General features: G+C 47.0%; 1 protein-coding gene across 1 annotated transcript in view; it reads left to right on the top strand.

Moving 5' to 3' along the window:
* SV2C (synaptic vesicle glycoprotein 2C) overlaps window positions 1–15,975 on the top strand; it is a 160,097-nt gene extending 144,122 nt beyond the window's left edge. Inside the window, exon 13 of the mRNA XM_079784755.1 lies at window positions 5,839–15,975. Coding sequence (XP_079640881.1) covers window positions 5,839–6,022 — 184 coding nt within the window. The 3' untranslated portion in view covers window positions 6,023–15,975. The remainder of the gene's footprint in view (window positions 1–5,838) is intronic.
* The last annotated feature ends 720 nt before the right edge of the window (window positions 15,976–16,695 follow it).

Below are 16,695 nucleotides of genomic sequence, written 5' to 3'. Positions count from 1 at the left end.
CAGCTCTCAGGGGAGCAGGAATGGGGCCTGGCCCAGCAGGGAGTCTCCAGGGCTGCCCCGGTCCAACCTACAGCTACTGAATAAGGGTTGAAAGAGAAGGAAAGGTTCAGGATGGTGAGACACTGTCTCTGGTGCAAATGAGCTGATAAAGCAGGACACACACACACACACACACACACACACACACACACACACACACAGGAGAGGTTAAAGAGCAGGAGCAGAGAGGGAGGGAGAAGAAGAAAGAGGCTGGTAAGGCCTTTGTACTGGATTCCTCTCCTGTGGCCACAGCACCACATCATTAACATTTCCCTGGCTGTGCGACACCGCCTGACCTTCCCTAACAAACACGTCCCGACCAAGGAGGGCTTATATGTGAAGGTGTTCGCTGCGGCATCGTTTATGTCCCCCCAGGTTTGGAAAGCTCCTAATTATCCAACAGTGTGGTTACAGAAATAATGGTTATATGCGAAATCACTTCATTTTAAAGGAAACATAAATGACAGGGGACAAATGGTTATATTACTTATTGGAAAAGGCAGAATGTAAAATTCTATAATTTCTGTGATTTATAAAAATATGGCTGATTGGAAGCACACTAAAGGGAATTCAGAAATGGAAACCATTTGTTGGAGGGGTGGAGCGGATGTTTTGTTTTTATCATTTCCTGTAGTATGTACCAGTAAATCTAAGTCAATTCGAAAATGCAGATGTCTCTGGGAGACTGCAGGACTCTCAGCCCTGGGCACCCCAAGTTGAGAACAGCTGCATGAGGAAGTGGGAGACTTGTCTGGGGAATGGAGGGAGGCAGGCCATCTGACACCTGAGAAGCCATTGGAGGGGATGTCTAAGGCAGACCTGAGTGGGGTGCCACACAGATAAGTCAGGAAGATGTGAAGATATTTTGAGGCAAAGAACACCTCTGCCCACATTCCATCCTTCACTTGGTAAGCTCCTCCTCTTCCTTCAATCCAATTCTCTTCTCATCCATCCCCTCTGAGAGGCCTTCCCTCACCTGCCCCCACCCCAGCCTGGGATCACTTCCCATCCTCTGAGCGCCCATCATCCTCTGGGTATTTTTATCACTGCACTTAGTAGGTTGGGTTATCATGAGGTTGTGTTATCATGATGTCTTCACATCTGTCTAGTGCCAGTGGACACTTCATCTTGGGATCCCTGGTGCCTAGTGCCTTACTGAAACATAAAAGATGCTAATGAGTGATTGTTGAATGAGAAATATATAGAAGAATATGTAAATTAGGAGTTCAAGAAGGACAAATTTGCTTATTAGACAAATATTTAAGAGGTTCTAGTGTTCTTATCATTATAGTTCGATAGCTTAGATGGGTTCAGTGTTAAAATAACTTTGAATGTTAGTTAGTGTTATTTTAACTTTTTGAGCCCTGGCCAGTGTTGCTGGCCTGAGACCCGAAGGGTGGTGGGTTCAATTCCCAGTCAAGGGCACAAACCTGGGCGTGTGCAGAAGGCAACTAATCGATATCTCTCTCACATTGATGTTTCTCTCTCTCTCTCTCTCTCTCTCTCTCTCTCTCTCTCTCTCTCCCCCTCTCCCCCCCCCTCTCTCTTTATCTCTCTCTCTCTCCTTCTCCCCCTCACTCCCTCACTTCCATTCTCTCTGAAAATCAATGGGAAAATTTCCTTGGGTGAGGATTAACAAACACACACACACATAAATAACATTTTTAGGTTGATCCAAGACCTAGTCATCATTGGTAATATTGTTTCTGTGAGAGAAATGAAATTTATTCTGTGTTTCAAAAAGCCCACTTCCAGATGAGCCTTTAGATCATGATGTATTCCTGATTTAAGGACTGCCTGTACTTTCCAAAATGCCCCATGCTGAGGCACTTCCACCAATGATTGGACTGAGTTGTCCAGGGAAAGTTCCTTTCCAAAGTTTAGACTAGAAAAAGAGAATGCTCACATCTTACCCTTTAACAGGAAAGTTCCATGAGCTCAGTCTGGATCTCTATCATTTCAGTCCTTTACAGAATGTAGCATTTTATTCCCCACTAACAATGTCGTCAGTCGATGGGGCAGATATTTCAGCCAATGTTTAAAACATGGCTGACACTCACTGCTGGAGTGCTGCCGTTAGTCAGCGTCCCTGTCTGCTCCCCAGGAGCCTCACAAGACCCCAGCTGACCCTGCCCTGAAGTCAGAAAAGCAAAAAGGAAGAGGCTGGATCGGGGCGGGGGCCGGGGGGGGGGTAGGGGAGGGGGGACAAAACTACCTACCTCATTGTATTCAGAATGGAGGGAGTCTCCTTTTCTCGGTCACGAATTAGTACATAAAATTATATAAATGAACTAAAGCTTGCCATATTGGGAAGGCCCTAAAGAAGGAGCCACACTCCAGCTGCAGGGAGAGGAAGCTCTGGTGGCCACATCCCACATCAGCGGAGCAAAAGCCAGCTGCCTGCACCAGCACCGGATTCTCAGACAGAGGGAATTAATGGTGCAGGGAGAAGGGCCGCCTTCATGGAACCAGGAGCAAACAGGGCTGCTGCCATCACAGGGTACTGTTTGGGGGGAAATTTTCCATTTAAAAGATTTAAATAAATAGGTTGAGCAATGACTGAAAACAAAGGATCTGGCTGAAGAGATGGGGGAACAAGGTTAGAGCTTATAGCAAGGTAACAGATCATTTCATTCTTTCCTTCGGAGCTTGTTGGTTAAGAGGAGGTGTGGGGCATTTGGGGGCTGACCAAGAATGCGGTAGCTTGCCCGGCTGCGAAGTTAGCAGGCGGGGGCCCTGCAAGTTCTGAGCTCCCCACCCTCAAAGGCCTTTAGGAGCACAAGGTGACTTGTGTTTTGAGTGTCTGCAGAAGTTAATGCCCTTCCTTGAAGTAAGAACAAGGGGATGAATAAACTAGACGCTTCTTTGCTTTATAAACAGACTGGAGGCCCGGTGCACAAAATCCGTGCACGGGTAGGGTCCCTAGGCCTGGCCAGCGATCAGGGCCGATCTGTGGGGCAATTGGCGGGGTGGTCGGGGGGGCCCCTGCTGGCACCTGCCTTGGCTGGCCTGGGGCCTGCAGGCTGGGGGCCGCTCCTTCATTGAACATCTGCCCCCCGGTTGTCAGTGCACGTCATAGCGACCGGTCGTTCCGCTGGTTGTTCTGCTATTCGGTCGATTTGCATATTAGGGTTTTATTATATAGGATAACCCCCAAGGGAGAGCCACTTTGAGAATGGTTTTTCTAAGACAGCTGTGCCTCCAATGCATAGAAAAGCACACCCTCCAGTATTTGAAGAAATAATTTACTTATTCAAGGAAAGGACAGTCACATTTTCTTGAATGCCACCATTGATTTAAGGAGGCAATATGCTTTGCACCCATATCTGAAGAACCGCCTCTGCTTGGTAAATGAAAAAGGAGTTTCTTGGGAAGGAAGGATTCGGTCATGGTGTTTTAGATGCTTCAGATACCAGATGCTCCTGATGGGTCTCTCATAGTCCTGCACGGAAATCTCAGAAGCCATCCTTCCCTCCATCACAGCTTCAGTGATACAAGGAGATAGCCGTCTATATTTCACATCCTGTTCTGAGTTATACCAGAGGTTTACAGCTTGGGGGAAATGCGATTACTCTAACACAGATGTAAATTCCACGTGGGTCATTCCACAGGCTCAGTGTTGAGAGACTTCTTCATACAGAAGAATTTTTTTCTTCCTTATCAGCAACATACTTACTATACTTACTACCCAATTTTTTCCAGAACAATACAGCTTATCTTGCTACCGCAAAATGTACTTGGTCATTTATGAAATAAAAATATAGTTTAAAAAGCGAAAGAAGTCCATTGAAAAGGCTATATACTGTATGATTCCAATTATATGACATTTTGGAAATGGCAAAACTATGGAGATGGTAAAAAGATCAGCAGTTGCCAGGGGCTAGGGGCATGGAGGGATGAATGGGGGGAGCACAGGATTTTTACAGCAGTGAGACTATTATTCTGTATGATGCAATAATGGTGGGTAAATGCCATTATACATTGATCAAAGCCCATAGGATACACAACATCCAGAGTGAACTCTAATGTATGGCTCATCAATTATAACAAATGCACCATACTAATAGGGAAAACTGGGGAGCGGGGGGGGTGGGGGGGGGAAAGGGGGTGCATAGGTACTCCCTTTACTTTTTTTCATCAAACTAAAACTGCTCAAAAAGAGTATTATTATTATTATTATTATTATTATTATTTAGAATAGTGCCTGGCACTTAGCACTATTGAATAATTTATTGAATACATACATACAATTTCCCTGATGGGGAGTCAAAAGTCCCAGTTAATGGGACTGAAAATGTCTATTTATTTCTTAAAACTTCAGCCTCATGGCATCATCTCCATGGACATGGAGGAGGTGGTGAGTGATGTTACTATGCTCTGGAGGCCAACATACAGCCTCCAGCAATTTCATTTGAAAATAAAGTTATCAGTATATTGAATCTTCTTATCTTTCTGTTGGTGGTTGTTACTAGTCTCTTTCTTTAAAAACAAGGCAAAAAGAAAAAGAATACCAAATTAGCTTACCTCTTCTCAAGAAGTTCCTGTTCTCTCAATTAGAGAGTCAGTTACACCCCTTCCTTACTCTCCTTTCTAGTGCTGCTGCCCTAGCTTAGGCCTGTCTGTTCCAACAGCGAAGTCACTAGCCCTGCACTCACTCACAGGCTCGTTTTTCCCTGTGGTGTGGGAAGGGGGGTGGTTGGATAACCTCAATCAATATCCACACATCGAAGAAAATACCTCGAGGAAAAGCACAAGTAGTGATGAGGACTTGTTATGACTGGCCAGAGGAAAACGCACTCTTACAAATTTACACGTCAATCGAAGAAAGCCGTCTACTAAATGCTGCATTTCGCAGCATATAAAATGCATTTCCCTCTGGTGGGGAAAAAAATGTATCTAACAATTACCCTGCATTCAATGTGCCCTTAACACATGTGTACCCAGTGACAGACACAAAGCTGAACTGGCATAAAGCCGGGGAAATTCATATTACCTCATGATATCAGTGGTATTGGTGCTCTCATGAACAAAATTGAGCCTCCTCCCAGAAGACTACAGTAAAATCACACTCAACACACATAAAGAAGTACAGGTTTTCTTTTCCAAAGACGGCCTTAAGGAATGGGATGTGTCTTAGTGACATACCACCTGTGCCTCTTAAATGCCAGCAGAGTGAGCAAGATCTCCGGGCCCACAGTCTGATTCTCCTCTGTCATTCTTCTTGGGCTTGATTTCCCACCTGGAAGTCTGATGAAGCTGTGAGAAATGTGTCACTAGCTCACGGATGGACCGCCCCCTCAGTGTTCAGCTTCCGCCAGCCACCAAAAACAATTGGGAAAAGAGCATGAGAGTTCACCTCCAGGGTACCAGGAAGATGGAGCATGCAATCCAGTCATCCCTGGTTTTCTCTGAAAATAGGCTTATTTAAAACCTAACACATTAAGCCAGAAAAAAAAAAATAGGTAATAAAAAAATTCTAAGAACTACATCGTCATACATTTTCATTTAAATCTGGAAGAGAGTAGAAACTTTTCTGACGCCCTGAAATGTTTTCTTGGTAAATTGGAACTGATAGGCAGAATAAGAATCAGTGGAGAGAAAGTGAGTAGAGGGCTGAAGGAACAGTACCAACAGCTGGGGTTCTCCATCTCCAGATGGGCTGACAAGCATTTAGTTATTTGCTCTAAAGGTACAGCAAACATGGAGGTCATTGGAAAGTACCTCATGGAACATTTGTGTCTAAAGTCGGAATCTTGGACGTCACTTTCTCAACCTTGTCCGTGTCTCCTTCCTTCGCAGGGCAACGGGCTTTGGCTTCTTGAACGCACTCTGCAAAGCTGCCGCCGTCCTTGGGAACTTAATATTCGGCTCCCTGGTTAGCATCACCAAAGCCATCCCCATCCTGCTGGCCTCCACTGTGCTCGTGTGTGGAGGACTGGTGGGGTTCCGCCTGCCCGACACACAGACCCAGGTCCTGATGTAACGGGAAACAAGCCATCCGCCTGTGTTTCTTTCTCCTGCCCTGTGTCAACTCTCCTGACCGACTCAACACTTCAGATTTTTCAGATATAAAAGGTGGTCAAAATGTCAGAACACTAACTCTTGCTGCGACTAAAATTTAGATGCATACCATCTTGCCCCTTAAATGTGATTTTGCAGAGGGTTTGGGTTTTGTTTTGTTTTTCATGCATTGTTATCTTTCCTAACGGTGATGCTACTGCCTCCCCAAAATCTAGTGGAAGCATTTTTTTTAAATGTCCTGGTCAGCCGGGCCTCTCTGAGGTTCTGCTTGCTGGAGGCCTGGGAGCTAAGAAGAGGACTGTGCTGCTATAAGAAATAGATCCTGCTCCCAGTTCAACATTCACAGGAAGTATAAGTTGGCGTATTATTGCAATTGTGCTGAGGGAGGGATTCTTTTTTTTTTTTCTCTTTCTCTCTCTTTTTTTTTTCAAACAGAGTGACATTTCCTGTTTACTTAGAAAAGGACACCCAGCAATTCTAGCTGTAACAGCAGAGCCTTTCACAGAAAACCATGTGGTACCAAACAGGGCTGGGTGGAGCTCTTTCAGGAGCGACAATTAAGGTGGCTGTACTGACAAGAAAAATAAAGGCTCTGCAGTTAGCAGCAGCGGTCTGACGGAGCTGCAAAGGCAAGATTTCTGCCAGAAAGCCCAATCAATTGCTGAAAATGTGAGGAAATAGTGTCTGTGATTGCGGCATGTGGTTCAGAATGTTAGAAAATGAGAGAGAGATCTTCGGCCTCCCTTTACCCCTCCTCCCCCTGCCCCAGCCCCAGATACCATTGATCTTGCCAGAAAACAGATTCAGGAAAAGAAAGCCTCTTTCTAAACATTGGGTCTGCCTACCTGATTCTGCCGTTCATCCAAGCTGGCTCTAGTCTAGAGATTGTCAGGCATCTGCGTTGTTGTAAATTTTAAATCAGGGAGACATTCACACCTAAAGCCATTGGAAATGCCAAGTGATACCTTGAGGGACGGTAGCCCCAGTGTTTGACATTGGACTTCACAGCCGGCACCCTTGAAGCAGGTCCTGTCTTCTGTCTTCCTCTGGGCCGGGGCACTGGTCAGGGTGTTCTGTGTGGGATCACAGCCCGCCATGCCCAAGGGGCCCTCTGGCAGGCACGGCAGCCTCTCCCGGTGGTGTTTGGCTGCTCATTTTATCTGTGCAGTCTGCCCAGGCCTGGAAGAGGGAGGTCAGCAGGACATTCCCACGGGCTGTCAGCTACGCGACCTTCTCACCCATCAGGCCTGCCCCTTCTCCAAGCTCATGCTTTTTACTCATCTTCTTTGAAATCTGAAGCCTTCTTGTAGACATGCGGCAGTGACCAGAAGCCAGGAATAGATCCCATATTTAAACAATATTCCTTTTTTTAACTCTCTCTTTCTTGTGAGAGGGTTACCTCTTACTTATTACAGGCGTTTCCAGCAGGCCTCAGCCCTGGGGCCTCACTAAGGAGCGCCTTTGTTTCCAATAGTCATTACATTCAAAGCTGTCTTAACCCCAGAGGCCCCTCTGCCTCCCTCTCCCTCCCTAATGATCCTGGTAGAGCTCCAGACTGCGGAGTTCAGACTCCCTGAAAAGCTCCTTTCATTAACATAAGCCATTAATCGACTCCCCCTTGAAGTAATTCTGGTCTTGGGGGGGCGGGGCAGCCTGGGGTTGGGGCTGGCAGGAAGAGGGTGGTCCCCTGGGGACCGGGCTTAGGGCCAGAACATCAGGAAAACTCGAACCAAAAACTGCTAAGGTGGCAGGCAGAAGGAAAATCAATAAAGACTAGATGAGATCTATTGGACCGATAGCAGCAAAGCCGGGAAAGAAGCAGGACGTGCTCTCGCGTCTGCCTGTTGTCATATTGCCGGAGAACAAAGACCGCAGTCACAGACCAAGAAGGGACCCTGTGTGTTATTCTTCTTCCGTATGGACTTGTTTCTCCACCTCTCTACCCCTTGATTTCTCTTCTTAGAAAAGACATATCTGGGGACCGGAGCAGGAGTTATTTTGCTTTTTGGTGTTTTTCTTAGTTGCGTGTAGCCTGTGAAGTAATAACAGCAAAAGAGAGACGTGTGTCCTCCATTGACTCATTCAAAAGAAAAGCAGAAGTGTGCATGGATGTCGTACTCTTGTCTTCTGTGATCCCTAACTTTGCTTGCTGGACTGCCTTTCCTTTTAGAAAGGTCTCCCATGTCCACTGTAGCTCTGAATGCATAAACCATCTCCCAAGCTGCGGAGCTCGGTTTACAGGGAATTTTATAGGAACGCTGGGTTGGGTCAGAATAAGGTAAACCAGCAGAACCCCGCCGGCCATGAGACCGGCCATCATACATCCCCTTCCGAAGGGCCTTTCTTGACCTTCTTGTCACCTAACCCAAGCCTCCCAGGTGGCCCAAGAGGGATCTATTCTAATCTCCTGGACAGTCAGTGGTCACAAACCTTCTTGGTCACCACCTTTTCCACCTTTCGTGCAGTTTTCTCTGCCTCCCGTTGTTCCCACCACCCGGATTTTCTAGGAGAGCTCAGGTTCTCCCCAAAGTATGTGGTGTGGCCTGTCCGGCTTGTTCTGGGGTTAGCTAGATTAAGATAGAGCCATGCGATTAAACAGAACCTCTCCGTTCTATCAATGTAGGAGACTGCTGGCACGTGGACACGCACCCAGCATCTCATTTCAGCGACAATAGAAGGGGAATGAGAGTGTGTGCGAAAGCAAAGGCCCAGGAAACAGCCCCACTCGCTCCTCTTTTTCCAACTCCTTTTCTGTCTAAAATTTCCTCATAGCTGTTTGGAACCAATCCAGAATGTGCCTGAATCCTATTATTATTGCTGGGTCCTCGCAGTAGGAAAGAAAGCCCAGCTGCTCCAGACTGTAAATCCTGTGCCACATTACAGCCCCAGCTCCCATGCTGTCCTGTGCCTTGGAAGCCAAACCCAGCAGCCAGGGGTCATCTTAGGCCCAGAGTGCCGGCCCTGGGAGATAAGATAGATGGGTCCTAGCCCAAGCTCCACCACTAAGCAACAGTGAGACCCAGATCTTGCTGGGGAGAATGTTAGTCATCGAACAGCCCTGCTCCTCACTTTCCCTGTCTATAGAGTAAAGGATTGGAACTAGTTGGCAATTGGGACTATTTCAGGATCCTAGAGAATCTTCATGAAAAGGGGGATTATCTACCTTTTGATACTAAACTCATCTTTATAAACACCAAGTAGGTTCTGTTTTGAAGCTAAAACAGTGGGAAATAGGCATGTATACAAGAGCTCGAGAAGTTGTTTGGGAAGCCCGGGTGGATGGGCCAGAGAACGTAGGTCTCATGTGGTTTGTGCTTCCAGCCTCGTAGGGTCTGGAGCATTATCTCGATTTAATGCTGGTTCAACACTTATCTTTGCCCAGGAAAGGACCCACCCTGTCAGGCAGATGACTCTCCAATCACACTACTATCACAGAGGCTGTATCCTGTCGTTATCTCTTCCCACTTCTCACTTTATTCTTGAAACTTGGTCTTAAGTAGATCTAGGCCTTCAGAAACAGAGTTATTCAGTGATTTCACCTAAGTTGGCAAATGTACCTTCATTTACAAATCTCACCAAATCAGAATTCAGGTTTATGCCAAAAACTGAGCTGCTTTTCTGGATGTCTTGAGATATCAAGGGAGAGGTGGGGAAAGAATTGTAGTGATGAAGGCAGAGTCCAAGATACCACAGAGAAGGTTCCAGTGAAGGAGTAGGGCACCCCTGAGACTTTCTGAACCCTGGGATCCTTTCCAAAGCATCTCATGGGAATACCTTCTGATTCCCTTGGCCAAAATAGAACATGATAGTCTCTTGGTTTTTTCTATTCGATATCAAAATGGCCTTTATCTAGTTCTTCACTAAAATGCCTCACCTGTTTGTGCACTAAAGGTTCTGAAACCAGGGACGTCTGAATTTGACCTTTACCTGGTATACCGAAAGACAGCTGGTTGGTTGTTTAGGTGCTTATTGGCTATATAATTGGTTTTCCTTTAACCTCTATATCATGTTGAACTTAGTCCAGCTACCAAACCCACGGAAACACCAGTGACGTTGCAACAGCAAAAAGCAATCTACACAATGGGACACTCTAAAATGAACTATGTATTTCTTACAGTGTTTGTTCCTGCCAAGCAAAGTATGTTTTGAGTAAAGCTTCCCTCGCAATCTGTGTAATGTAGACAAAAGAAAATTGTCAGTGTCTCCTAGGTATTTTGTGTGTCCCTTCACAAATTACCTAGTGTCTCCGGTGTGGAGTGACCAGTGTGGAGTGACAGCTCTCCATGTAATGTCCTTTTGCTGTAAGTATTGACAGTGTCTCACCTTCGGTCTTTCTCAGACAATGTCTAGATGTAGTTTAGTAATCCCAGGATTTTGAGCTACAGGGATACAGTTCACAGGTCTGCTTAGGTCCATGTGTTAGGCTAGCAGGGCTGGGGCAGCGGGGAGAGCTGGGCAGAGCATTCACTGGCCTCGTGTCATCTCGTGTGATTATTCGATAAATGTTTATTGAGCACCTCCCGTGTGCGTGGTTGAGGCACTGTGCTTCACCTCAGGAAGCTGTTTGGGAAGCCTCATACTGACCCCACTCCATGTTGGAACCCCCTCCTATAAACACAAAGTGTTGTTGTTTTCCAAATTTAAAAGAAGTCATTGCCTACGGTGGATAGTGCAGGGAGTCCTTGAAAATTGGAAATACCTCCAAGAGGAGGAGGAAGCCCTCAATGTCTGACCTTTGTTGAAGGGACTACTAACTAGTACAGGAAAAATGGAGCCATGCGTGTGCTATTTCTTTAAATGTCTCGGCAGGAAACTGCCCTAAGGTATTATCCCAGAAAAGGAATCAGCAGCCAAAGACAGCCCCACCTGCATAATGATGTTCATTTTTAAAGTCCCAGTGTCTTCCAGGACGTTCTTTTCATGGCCTGAAACTCGAGGGAGGTGGGCAGTCTGTTCCCAGAGGGCAGTGCTGGAGTTTCCTCCCGAGCAGCGTCAGCAAAGCCCTCAGCTGCTACGGGTCCCCTGCCCTCAGCTTCCAGGATGTTTCCTTTCTGATTCTGAGGACTTGTGACTGAGTCAAGTGTCTTTGCAGATATCCTAGAGTAGCTTTCCCCCTCCACCCTCCACAGATAAGCCACCCAGAAAACAAGTTCTGACAGTCAGTGGCAGGAGATTTTCAGATTTCAGCTTAAAACCAGTGCATGGTTGTGGCAAAGGGTCTTGAAGCTGCAAAGGACCTTTGGGGCTCTGAGGGCAGGCGGAGCAGAGAGGGAGTTGGTCATGACCCTCCCTCCTCCCCTCTGAGGGCTCTGATTCCTTTTTAACCCACTAGCACTGCTGTCCTCTTCACTTGCCCTAGGCAGTGCACACCCAGCTTCCTTCCTTTCCCCTCTGTTCTTCCTTCTCCTTTCCTCCTCTCGTCACCTCGGAGTCTGGCAGTGTACAAGGCAAGGCCAAGCTTTCCTGGGGCTAAAGAATGTGCTGATCAATCCTGCGTGTGGTGGAGGCCAGAGAATAGAGCACATGGAGAACGTGAGTGGGAGCAGGGATGTGAGCTCTAGACTCTTGGCCTTGACTCAGCTCCCTGTACTGGGCCAGATTTCCCACTGCTTCTCAACTCCTGTGGGCGATAGATAGATGGGCACCACTGGCATGAAATCTCAGAGAGGCCCATCCCTCGGAATTCATCGACCTGTGGGAGATGGACCCACCTCTCCAAGCCCACAGAGGGTCTTACTTGGTGCAGAAGGCTGGGTGCTTTTCATTCCGATTTAAATGCTGATATTGCAGAGCTTTCCCCTTCTCTGCCTGCCCTACCACAGTCATGCTCCCCTTAGAGTCCAGAGGGCCCAGAACTAGAAGGAGAAGAAAGCAGCCTCAACCCTCTGTTCAGACGCAGACAGCGTTTAACACCAGGCTAGCGGCCCACCCTAGAAGCAGGGGTGCAGGGTCCTAAGAAGCTCTCAGGTGCCTGGAGAGTGACTGGCCAAGCCTGCTCAGACCCAGGCCACACCAAAGCGAGCCCCGGGGGTTTGTGTGTCAGCATTGCCCATAAGACGGAGGGAAGGAAAGGCTTAGCAAGCTCAACCTCCTATCGGCACACAAAGTTTCTCTCTGCATTTGTATTGACTCAGAAGAGGACCCACAGTGCAGAGAATCCACCGCTTTCTATGGGAATTGTGCCTTCGGGGAGAACACACAGAAAATGGGCTATTTTATTATGTGCAAACAAACATAAACTTGTTTGAAGTTACAGAGTATCTCCCCTCTCACACCCAAGTCAGCGTCCAAGAAGGAAACTCCTTCCTTGGCTTTGACGTTCGCCAGGCCTGTCTCGATAGAACAGGACAGATTAATGGCTTAATCTCATTTCCACCACTGTTGTTATACATTCATTGAACTGCTTCTATGTCCTAAATCAAATGGAAGAAAAAAAAGAAATGTTCTTTCTTGCTATGTGCTTTCACAGCATCCAAAACGTGGCCGTGTGTCCTCGCCCTGACAGACCCAAAACATACTGAACAGATTATGTGTCCTTCATGGATGTCTAGATCCTGTAAATAAATTCCTGGGAGAGCCTTGCCTTTCAGGGGAACCCCCATTTCCACAGGCTGAACCTGCAATCCTCTCTCCTCGCACTGAGATCTTGGCAATGGTCCTGTCCATGGTTTTGGTGTTTGGGCGTCTTGCTTTGTCTTGTCTTGTGTCTTTTCTGTGTTTACTGCTCTGTAAGACCTCCTGCTATGAATGTCCCAGGTGCCCCAATTGTACTCTCTCTATATATGTGCTGCATGTGTGAACCCCAATAAATTCTGTTTCGGGTTTCTGGAGTCTTCATCTTAAGTGCAGCTGGTCTTGTTGTGAACTCATCATTCTGGTATGCTCCTCTCTGTGTCTGGTTCCTGATTGCCAAAACGTTTGACCAAGTGTGTTTTGACGAACGTCCCGAGACAGCCATGTGTATCCTTGTGAAAGGGCATGCTCCGTGGAGGCTGACTCGTGTACAGCATAAATCCATCCAATGTGGAAGTGTGTATACATTTATATGCCAGATACTTAACATTCATGTAGCAGCTGCAAAGATATGTAATGTACATCCAATGAATAAAAGAGCAAATTTTTTTTTTTTGCTCCGTTATATTCAAATAAAGATTGTCGTGTGACTGGCTTCCCTTCCAAGCATGAATTGGCCCTTAAAAAAATAAGTACTTTGTAAAATGGACGTGGTGAAAACCTGTTTCCCTTGATTTCGGCTGACTTGAATTGTTCCTGTGGGCCGGTGTCATGGGCATTGATGAATTGTTGATTTTACAGGAACACTTTCTGATTGTTAGCCAGGACCACTGGGAAGAAAATGTTTGCGGGGGAGTTTGTGGCAAAGCAGATGCTTATGTTCTTTTGCCCTAGAGCAGGAATAGCAAACAGATTTGTAACTAGCATATGGTCTCCAATTGATTGGTAGTGGCTGCTTGGAACATGAGTTTGAGAAGAATGATGAGAAAAAAGTGCTGTCTTGTAGCATTGGCATCAGAGGCAGAAACATGGACTGTCTGCACGGATTTGCTGAATACTTTCGACTTCATTTAAAAGGAGACCCAGCTTCAAATCTCTTTACTAATAAAGGGAGTTGTTATGCACATAACCAAGAAGATAGGACAATTCCAAGCTTGACTGTGATGTGGCTTGGCAACATTATCTAAGACCCAGGTTCTTTCTGTCTTTTAGATCAGCCATCCCTAGCTCACTGCCTTTTGTCTCCTCATGGGCTTGAGATGGTTTCAGCAATTCTAAGCATCATTTCGTCACACAAATATCTTAAGGGTCCCAAGAGGTACCACCCCCTCTTTATGACCCGTTTTTACGATTAAAGGGATCATTCTCAGAACCCTCCAGCAGACTCCCCCTCTGTCTCATTGGATAGATTTGTATCATTTGCCTACTCCTAAACCAGTCACTAGCAAGGGAAATATAATTCCCACCACTGGCTTAAACTAATCAAGATTCCCCTCCCCCGAGAGAACTTGAAAGGACCTCACCCTTCCCTGAAGCACACGGCTTCTGACCATGTGAACAAAATTGGGCTTTAGCGAGCAAGTAAGAAGGAAGGTAGCTACTGAGTAGGCTAGCAACCGTGGGCTCCAGAACTGAGCCATTTCATTCTGTGGCCACATGCCGCTATTTATATTTAAACTTAAAATAACTAAAATTAAATTCAGTTCCTCGGTCACACTTAGCCACATTTCAGGTGCTCCATTACCACGAGATTTGTGACTGTCATAGAACATTCTATCATCAACGACAATTCTGGAAAACACTATCTTGGCCTGGCCGGTGTGGCTCAGTGGTTGAGCATCGACCTATGAACCAGGAGGTCACGGTTTGATTCCCAGTCAGGGTGCACACCCAGGTTGCAGGCTCAATCCCCAGTGTGGGGCATGCTGGAGGCAGCTGATCAATGATTCTCTCTCATCATTGATGTTTCTTTTTCTCTCTCCCTCTCCCTTCCTCTCTGAAATCAATAAAATATATGCCTATTTTTAAAGTTTAAAAATTAAAAAAGAAAACACTACGCTGGACGCCGTGCATTCACACCCCTCCGCAGGCTGTCCCTTCTGCTGGGGCTGCTCCCACTTCCTCTGGCTTCTCCCCCCCAGGCCAGAGCCCTTATTTTTGCTACAGCAGCTCTGTTTCCCCCTCTTCCTCCAGCGGAAATGCCCATCACCCCACCAGCCTTCCCCCTTTCCCAGGCCCCAGCCCACCAGATCCAGGACCTATTCAGTATTCAGGAACAGTTACCATATGCCTCCCTTTTCTGTCTCTCCTGCTGCCCGATGAGGTCTTACATGGAGGGGAAAGAAGTCTCCACAGGCAAACACTCCCAGGCGTGTCGGGGAGGGCGGCAGGCATGGAACGCACCAGATGCTGGGTGTGCCTGGCAAGGATCACTGTGAGGGCGGAAGGAAGCATCCACAGGCCTGGCCTGGACCTGTGGCTGCAAAATCCCAAATGTGAAATGTCTAACAGTCGGTGTGTTAAAACAAGGCAACAGAGGTCCTGAAGGACCTTTTTCTGATTGATGTCCCGTGCAATGAAGTCACTGACATCTATGTTCATTTGCTAGGGCTGCTCTAGAAAAGCACCACGCACTGCTACAGGCTACCACAGCAGAAATTAATTCTCTTACAATTCTGGAGGCTAGACGTCCAAGATCAAGGTGTAGGCGGGGTTGTTGTCTTCTGTCTCTCTCCTGGGCTTTAGATGGCTGTCTTCTCTCGTGTGGTCACATGACTTCTCTTGGTACAAGTCTGTGTCCTAATCTCCTCTTCTATGAGGGCACTAGTCATGTTGGGTTAGGACCCACTCTAACAACCTCTAGTAACTTAATTCTCTTTTTAAAGACCCTGTCACCAAATGCAGTTACGTTCTGAGGCACTGGGGTTAGGAGTTCAGCCTATGAAATTGAGGGGGTGCAAAATGCTACATTTGTAATTGTGTAGAGTGTGTTGTGTGTATATATGCTTTGCACAGAATGTGGTTGAATATGCTTGTGGTCACATGGAAGAATAGCGTTGTGTTGTCAGCATAAGAACATCCAAACCTGTAGAAAAATTTTATAAAGGTTCATTAGAGCCAAACAGATACCGGGTCCGGAAGTAAGATTTCAACAGGCCGAGAAAAATGCTTCTGAGAAATGTCATCTGCAGTTTTTTTATACATTTGGAATGAAGGAGGGAATGTAGGAAAGGTTACATGAAGGTAGGAGAGAGCAAGGCAGGGACATCTCGGATTGAATTACAGGAGAGTTAACAAGATTTTATGCTCTCTTGAGGATGGTTACACTTTCAAGGGATCTGAAAAGAAGGCATTTCGAAGGTGTATTAACATGGATGCACAAAAACAATGGACAGGGCTTGCATCGGGCCAAGATAGCATCTCACAAGGGAAGTTACAGGCCTGAGGCGTGACTGCTTACCGTGACCTGCCCGGGAATTTATGATCAGATCACCCTGTGCAGCTACTTGCAGTTAGATTTATTTCAGAGCCCCCTTTGCATCTACAGGGGGTGTTCAGTCTTGTGTGAGAAATAACTCAAGGGCCCTGCACTCATGAGCCAGAAACAGGTAACTGGGGACAGCCCAGGGCCGCCTAGCCAGGCTGTGAGGTCCTGCCGGGCTGTTCTCAGACCAGTGCTTCTGCCTCCCTCAGCCTCTCCACGTATTAAGTTCCAAACGAGACCTTGCTCTCTATGCAACAATTTTATTTTATCCTGGAGTTGATGAGTGCGCTGTTCCCTACCCTGCACCACAGCCTCTGAGCAAAGCAGCCCTTCTGTGGCCTGTCCCTGGTGAAGCTTCTCTCTGGACCGGGACCAGCTGTGCCCTGGTTGGATGCGAGCATAGGCAGGAGGAGGCACATTCCTGGAGCTGGGGTAGACCGTGTCAGCCTGTCACTACTGCCCTCTCTTTGTTGAGTGGGGAGAACAGATGCATCGTCATCCCCTGCAGTTTGCTGTCCAGACACCAGGGGGAGAAGTGAAAGCCACAAAGGAGACAAGTTCCTGCAGCCGCAGGGGCTCCCTGGGGCCAGAATGAATGCGGAGGTGTGGTCTGGGATCAGGGAGCACACAGTCCTCGC

The sequence above is a fragment of the Cnephaeus nilssonii genome (assembly GCF_951640355.1).
Source record: "Cnephaeus nilssonii genome assembly, chromosome: 2".
Taxonomy (NCBI): domain Eukaryota; kingdom Metazoa; phylum Chordata; class Mammalia; order Chiroptera; family Vespertilionidae; genus Cnephaeus; species Cnephaeus nilssonii.
The sequence above is the reverse complement of the archived record's forward strand: the minus strand, read 5'-3'. Positions and strand labels throughout refer to the sequence as shown.